The 8150-nt window shown below is 37.6% G+C and overlaps 1 protein-coding gene across 1 annotated transcript; it reads right to left on the reverse strand.

Annotated features, from left to right (window-relative positions):
* Window positions 1-1833: 1833 nt before the first annotated feature.
* LOC135932392 (nucleoporin NUP42-like) lies at window positions 1834-5344 on the reverse strand. Its single transcript, XM_065469866.1, has 7 exons — window positions 5102-5344; window positions 3943-4267; window positions 3763-3851; window positions 3600-3676; window positions 3306-3392; window positions 2859-2961; window positions 1834-2627 (listed from the first exon to the last, which is right to left on the reverse strand). Exons 1-7 carry the CDS (start codon window positions 5262-5264, stop codon window positions 2116-2118), a joined length of 1356 nt encoding a protein of 451 aa, XP_065325938.1. The 5' UTR covers window positions 5265-5344; the 3' UTR covers window positions 1834-2115.
* Between the last annotated feature and the right edge of the window lie 2806 nt (window positions 5345-8150).

The following is an 8150-nucleotide window of genomic DNA, read 5'->3' on the forward strand; positions in this document are numbered from 1 at the left end:
CTGGAATCATACCCTATTTATAGTAGTTTTGGATTCAGCTCAGTTCCTCTGAAATGTGCAGAGGGGCAACCAAAGCGTTTCTTTCTTTCCGAGCGTCCAGTGCTGACATCAGCTGATGCAGACACCACAGTGGCAATGAAAACAGCATGCATTTAGTCACCCTATAATAAAGACAAAATCTGGTCTGGAAAAGTTAGCAGCAGGCAGAAGTCATAATTCAAAGGATCCACTTGGAGCTGCTACACAGCCGGAGCCTGCAGTCTAAAGAGGGCATCAACCAGACAGACAGCTCCTGTTTCCCTCTTATCGATAGGTGTGTTAAATATATTAAAGCACCATATACTGTGTACATCTGGTCCTTGTTGCTGAAGTCAGGGCACAGTCAATTGGATTACAGTGCACGCTGTGTTGTTTAAGCAGTGATTTCACAGGAGGGTTGGGAAGGGAGGACTGAAGGAGCATATGGACTCAAGTCTTGATGCTGTATTTCCATCATTTTAAATGTAGGGTCCCTCTTGGGGAATATTTAATGATCCATGGGAGGAAAGGAGGGTACGCGTGTTAAGATTACGCACAACTGGTCAGACGAGCAATCCAACATCATCACTGAGGTGATGTATTTGAGAGTGAGTAAATGCTACCAATAAAACCCCGTGCGTTTCTGTGTGTGTATTCAGGTATCCACAGACTCATCCCCTCACTCATGCATACCCTACATAAACACAAGCAATGCTATCGATTTGATGCTGTAGCAAATCTGCTTATTTGGTGTGGGGTGGGGTAACAAACACAAACACCCTTATTTATCAGTTAGATTGCTTTAAAAGTCACAGGACAGCAATATAAACATATTTCAGCGGCACGAGGGAGCAAGTGCCTTTTCATGAGAGCGTTTCGTTTTCAGTCGTTCATTAATCAGCTGAATTATTTATCATCTTCTAGCAGGGGGTGGGTGGGAGGTTACTGCTGAGGGACAGAGGAGCAGGAGAGAAAATGACTGTGTTGCACACTGTTGCTCGCAGTTAATGTTCCGCAACTATTTATAAGAACACATAAAATTTTTATTAATTATATCTACAAGGCCTTTTTGACCTGGCTGTAAAACACGGACACACAAACGGAGGCAAACACGAAACCCAGCGTCACCTCCGTCTGAAGCTACGCACTCCCCGTCAGCTGAAAATATGCTCGAGTCAGCAGAGGTAGAGCCCCCTCTGCAGTATGGTTTATTGCTGTCACATGGATCACTCTTACTGTCCCACCATTTGCTCAGCACCTAATAAATACATTCTGAACAGCTTATTTATTCTCTGTCATTTGGAAGCTGCCTCACTTAGCTCTCTTTTAGCAGAAATCTGGTGTGAATAAATGTTTTTTGTTTCCAGGCCTTGATTTTGTTGTTTTGTCACATTACATTGCAAGTGAAAAAAGTAGCCTGAAGTTAAAAAGTACTTCTAGGTTAAAACACATGTGCAGAAATAATTAAAAAACAAAACAAAAAACCTCATGAACATTTGAGCTTGTGTTGTGACACCACCTTCTGACTGATACATGTAATTACAGCAAGAATTCCTATCCCATGAAACCGTAAATGAAATACATTTATTTGCCTTTAGCCCACCAGACAGATAATCTCTTTCACAATAGAAACCTGGTTGAGGAATCAGCCATTCCATAAAATAACATAATATCTGTACATATGCTGGAACTGTTTCCCAAACTCTGTTGGCAAATTTACTCCACATACAGTTCAACAGGCTGATTTGTTGAATTTTGCATGTTTGATCATTAAAAATTAAAAATAAACCTTTAAAAGATTTTTTTCCCATCAGCTTTTCTTGCTGTACCCTTAGCTACTTAATAAAAGGGAAAAGATGAACAAATTAAAATCCATGCAATGCAAAATCATTCAAAAATAGAACTTTTTATGACAAAAGATAGCTTGAAAGTACACAGTACACTTCCAAACTGAGTTTTCTCCACCTAAACTGAGGAGAAGTGTGTGGATGTCAGCCACATCTTCAAAATTACTTGCACGGAAAAGGTTTAAAGCAGAAAATCTTTACACAAAATTATATTTTTTAGTTTAATAATGTACCCATATTGTCCACAGTATCACACCACTAGCAGGTTAGAAGGGGGGGGCTTCAGTGGAATCTGTCCCAGAGTGAATTTCTTAGCCTTGAACTGACTCAGTTCCTCTTCGGTCAGTTTACTCTCAGGGGAAAACAGACTGTCCGACGCCCCTTCGGCAGACCCAGTTCCTGACGTGGGCTGAGTGGCTGCTGCCCCAAATCCTCCACTTGTCTTCCCAAAAGGACTGCTGCTTCCTGTTGTCGCAGGGGCTACAACCCCGAAACTGCTGCTTGCTGTAGTGGGGAAACTAAATCCAGAGGCAGATCCAAATCCTGACGCAGGTGCTGGTTTGTCCGTGGTGGTAGAGGCGAAGGAGAAACTTGAAGCTGAAGGTGTAGAGGAGAACGCAGTGCCGAACCCAGAGGGAGGCTGTGTGGGAGCTGCTAAGATGTTACCAAAACCTGTTGAAGATGACTGTGTGGCTGCAGAGCCAAATCCACTATTTGAAGCAGAAAAGCTGAAACCGCTGGCCTGGGCTGGGGCACCAAAATCTGCAGGAACAGAAGGATTTAGAGTTATCATGGAGTGATGGATAATTTTATAAAATACCTTTTATTATGAAATTCTGAAAAACCTACACTTTGATTAATTTAGTGCTAAAATACTAAACTACATGCAGTCTCTGTAAAATCTGCTCAAACATCAAAACTCATTAGAAATGGGAAGTACCTTCAAACAAGAAAGACAGTTTATGATTCAATAAAGAAATCGTTGATCTTTACCTTTGCTTCCAAAGCTGGAGATGGAGGATCCAAATCCAGTTGCTGTTGTCGAACCAAACCCACCTGAAGATCCCTGAGGTGCAGCACCATTTAATTCTGCAAGCTGCAATGAAAAAAAATGAAGTAAAAAAAAACATAAAACACTGAATTAAAAGCCCCAAAATAGACAGGACCAATGCTAGTGTGAAATCAGAACCTCAGCATTAAATCTAAACCAGGTGTTCGATACGTTCGAAGAGTAGAAGGAAACTTTATTAAACGAAAATGTATTCTGACATTTCCATTGCTGCACACTGCTGACGTGCACACCTAATGGTAAAAATCTAAACACATCTTCTCAGTGCTGTTTGGTTTTCACGTCTCATTAGGGACCAGTTATGGACTCTGGAATTGTAACAAATGATCTAAAGTTGGGAAACGGTGTTTGTGAGCATCTGTGTGTCTTACCAGTGCCGCACGAGTGGCTGGATTCATAATCTTCAATTCCTGGACTCTGTTTTTCCACTGACTGAGCAGCTGATTGATGCCATTCATCTAAGCACAGACAAGAGGAATTTCTTATACTCTTAGAAATACTTAAACACATTTAACGTTTTGCCTTCCGATATTAAATTAGAGCTTGATTATAATAATCAAGCCCATGTACCAAAAAGACTTGGGGCCATGCTTCTATCCACGAAGAGGATGAATACTGACCCAAAGCCAAACAGACATGACATTACTAAGGAACAGTGCACTTACGTAGCCCTGCAGATCTCCTGAAGCTCTTGTGGAGTAGTATTCCAGCCGGAGCTCTTCAGGGGAGAGGTCAGTGAAACCTGTAGTCAGAACATAGGAAGCATGTTCAGGTCCAGTGTTTCAGTTTTTAAAAATATGCATTTAAAATGAAAAATCTCATACACACCAGATACAAGTGTCTTGAAGCTATAATAACACGAGAATCCCCATTGGCCAGACTTCTCCCAAACATCTATGTCCATCTGAATGACTTCCCTAGATAACAAATATGACAATGATTTCCTTACGACTGATAAAAAAATTTTTTTTAAAAAAGAGAACGTTATGTTTTCTCATAAAGACTCACAGTTTTTTGTCGTCGTCTTCATCACCAACTGTTCCTCCCGCTGCCCTTCCTCCTCCTCCCCCCCTGCCTCCCCTGTCAAAGGTGCTGGGAGTATTAAGAGCTGAAAATCTGTTTTGACTTGAGAAACTGAAGTCGGAGCTCTTCACATTTTCTCTTCGCCCTCCTCCACCACCACCACCACCACCACCACCTCCTCCTCCTCCTCCTCCCCCTCCCCCACCTCCTCCATAACCCCAGTCGTCACTTCCGTGAGAAGAGAAGGATGAAGGCTGGATGTAGTTTCCTTTTTGCTGGGAAGGATTCACCCAGACTCTGTTTCCAAACCCTGGAATCAAAATACAAACCAGTGTCAAAAAGCATTACAAAATTGTGTAAAATACACTCCATAGTGCATCATCATTATTAACCCATTTTAATCCTTGTTTAAATCACTTTATTAGCTCTCTGGTTAGCTTTATCCTCGACTTTCTTCTTTACTGAAAGCTGGTTGTCTGCTTTACATTCATTTATTTGATAACCACCATGAGGTCTCATGAAGTGGTAACATGAAATTAAATTGCTGTTGTTTAGCACACACCTGACCTTTGTAAAATATGTATTTGTTTCCAGCGTATTGTATAACTGCATTGGAAAAGAAACTACGACACAGTAATATTACCCATCCCTCCGATACTAAATGTGCATTCATGTGGCATCAGAATAACAGGAAAACCTCTTTTGTGATGCCCATTCAAGTTTGAAAAAACACCATTTGCCAAGTTGTTGACATACTTAAAACTTAATAGAGCTGATATTTCTGACTGGGCCCCGTGCTATGAAGTGAATTCAACAGACCCAGGCTACCCTTCCATTTCTACATAACTTAGCATGACGGTGACACACCCCAGTAAGAAGTGAACCGCAGTTGAAAATCCAGGGTTAACTCCATGGTTAAGTTACCTAGATAAGCACAAATCCTGCTTCGGCCTCTGGATGTGTTTGTATCTCATCCCACTGTTCAAATACCCTACCCACGAAACAAACCTAATTTGCCTACAATTCAGTGGGACAGAAAAGGAAGGCTAACAACAGCTAGCTAAGAGAGCGAAAACGTCACAAGAAGAATGCTAAAGAAACTGAAAGTAGGTTTAGATGAATATTAATTTATCGAAGACGTTACCTCCACCTCCACTTCTGGGTTGCTGCTGACCAGAGCGGTTGCTGTAGTTGTTGTTATATCCTCCACCACCACCTCCTCCTCTGCTTCCTCCTCTTGGGTGCTCATTCCAACATTTTTCGCCGTAACGACAGCGGCCCTGAAGAAAGAAGTTGCACACAGGCATTTCCAAAAGGTGCTAAAGGCGTCTTTTAGAGCGCAAAAACACCACTTCCACTCGGCAATATTTTCTGGCCGTGTCTGAACTGCGGTCGCACGAGATTTACGTCACCGCTCGGCCCACGTGGTCTTTCTTTTCGGGTGGGATTCTTTTTTAAAATTTCTTTACCAGATAATTTCTCTATCAGATATTTTTTAATTTTAACAAAAGTTATATAATAATAATAATAATAATAATAATAATAATAATAATAAGAAGAAGAAGAAGAAGAAGAAATTAAATAATAAATTAAAAACACATTTTATTTGAATTTATTTTTTAATTTAACCTTTACCAAAGAAAAAAAATTATCTGTATTTTTATTTTATTTTATTTGACCGAAATGTAAGGAGTAGAAACTACAGATACCTGAAAATTGTAGTAGTATTAGTATTTGTACTTGGTAAAGTATGGTAAAGTCCTTGGTAAATGTTGTTAAATGATGTCACAACTACTAATAACTCACTCAGCTACTAACTTATAAGATCTTATCAAACATGACTCAGCTAAAATGATCACTTTTTTAAAAATTGTAAATTACAGCTAAAACATGATGTGTAATAATGTTAAAGTTAAAAGTGATTTAATGTTTGTAAGACCTTAGAATATTTAATAATTATTAAACATTTGCACAAACTCTGACTAAAATCCAAGATACACCTTTCATCACATCTTTGTGGTTTGGAATCTCAGAGTTGGAGAAACTTTTTGAACCCATGAAAAAAAGCACACTGAAGATGTCAAACACTTTCTTACCTACAGTTTGTAGCTGTCAGTAAATAGTAACCTTAAAAGCTATGGTGGAACTATAAGAAAGTTACGGTGCTTACTGTAATGTAAAAAAAAAAAAAAGTAAACACTAATTTAAGATAATTAGAAATAGTGTGAATCATCTGTATCGATACCTCACTGATACACAGCTACTACACCACACTCATTCTTAATTTAAAAAAAAATGTAAATGTAAAAGAAGATCTTTTTCAACACAGGAATCCCACAATGCACTACTTTCTCTAAACATGTACAATAAAATGTAGTTTGCATCACATTTATTTTTCTATGGAGGACACAATTCACGGAAAATATAAAAGTTTTATTTTTGCTTTCCGTGTTATCAAAATGATATACTTTGATACAGACAACTACATGCAAAACACTTTTTTTTGAAAGCCTAGTAATATAGTCTTTCTTAACAATAAATTAGAAAGTAAGTACCAGTAAGGTCATTAGAAAAGGAATGTCATAAAAACTTATAGCTCATATATGAAAACACATGATCGTCTTTAATAAAAGCACTACTTTTTAAAAATGTCAATACTGTATTTTATAGTGTAGCTTGTTTTAACAAAGTCTGGTCTTCAAGAGAATATTAAAAATAAAGCTATCTTTAAGTAAAAAAAAAAAAGTTTAATGCTATTTTCATTATTAAGATGAGCAGCAATACGATGCCGTACCATTTAAAATGAAAAATCCTTGCATGAATTGGCATGTAGCATGTTTTTCACCACATAGATGTGGAAAGGCTAGTTATTTTACATACCATAGGCATGGAACAAACTTCAATTTTTTATGTTAATTGAAAAGCTTAAAATTACAGAAGTGTAGAGCTGCCACCCAGGCAAAAGAAAAATAGAGCTATATTACGTTATGACATGAAAAGTTTATTGTTCTAACAATATACTTTTCTTGTTTGTTATATATACTTTCATGTTAGTACAATATACTTTTTTACATTTGAACAACATAATATCAGGTTATTACAATATACATAATTATCACGTTGGTACAATGTAATATTTATATTGTAAAAACGTGAAAGGTTTTTTGTTATAACGTGATAATCATGTTTATTATAATAACGTGATATTATGTTGTTCAAATGTGAAAGGTATATTGTACTAACATGATAGTATATTGTACAAACATGTAAAGTATATTGTTAGATCAATAAACTTTTCACGTTATAATGTGATATAGCTCTATTTTTCTTTTCCCTGGGTGGCAACTCTACGCTTCCGTATAAAATCATCAACATGTAAACATTTCTTGAGCTGAGAAATCTGAACTACCTTTAGCTTAATCGCCTTTCAAGTGATCCCTGGTTAGTAAATTTTCTAAAAGATGAGCTTTACTAAAAAATAAAAAAATTTTGTGTACCCAAAAACTAGCAGATAAGAACGTCTGGATTGAACTTGTAGGACAGATTACTGTAAGGCAGGCGTCTCGAACTCAAGTCCTCGAGGGCCGCTGTCCTGAAATGTTTCCATGTGTTCCTGTTGCAACACACCTGTATACAATTAGTAGGTCATTAGCAAGACTCTATAGAACTTGATTGTATGCTGAAGTGGCAATTCAGCCATTTGATTCATGTTACAGCAGCTCATGAGTGAATGAACACGGTGCAATAAAAGTACTTTTAGAAGTACATTTTTCCAAACACTAATACTTGAGTAGGGTTATGGGTTGCCACGTCAGCATGCAATCAAGTTCTATACTCTTGCTAATGACCTACTAATTTTATTTAGGTGTGTTGCAACAGGGACACATGGAAAAGGACACCAGCCCTCGAGGACTGGAGTTCGAGACCCTGCTAAGGTGTCTAATCAAACTCTGTGAAAAGTAAGAAAATGAAACAATATATCATATCAGAGCTGCCCCAAAATATATCAAATCCTCCTTCAATTAATCACTATCTATCAATATATATTTCTTTTTTTGAAAATACATGTTATAAAATGTTTGTTTTAAATAATAAAAACATATTTAGGAAAAAAAATGTTTTCCTCTGCTCTGTAACAAATCTAAAGCAATGTTTTAAAAGCAATAGTGATGATAATATGAAAAAGTCTTGTA

This window comes from Pelmatolapia mariae, unplaced genomic scaffold, assembly GCF_036321145.2.
Source record: "Pelmatolapia mariae isolate MD_Pm_ZW unplaced genomic scaffold, Pm_UMD_F_2 NODE_ptg000806l+_length_27323_cov_1, whole genome shotgun sequence".
In the NCBI taxonomy this organism is placed as follows: domain Eukaryota; kingdom Metazoa; phylum Chordata; class Actinopteri; order Cichliformes; family Cichlidae; genus Pelmatolapia; species Pelmatolapia mariae.

Excerpts from the sequence above, each read along its gene's own strand:
- LOC135932392 (XM_065469866.1), bottom strand. The coding sequence starts at position 5,264 with ATGCCTGTGTGCAACTTCTTTCTTCAGGGCCGCTGTCGTTACGGCGAA. Across the intron at positions 3,677-3,762 it reads CTTCAAGACACTTGTATCTG|GTTTCACTGACCTCTCCCCT; the intron begins GTGTGTATGAGA and ends TTCTGACTACAG. Across the intron at positions 3,393-3,599 it reads CAGGAGATCTGCAGGGCTAC|ATGAATGGCATCAATCAGCT; the intron begins GTAAGTGCACTG and ends GTCTGTGCTTAG.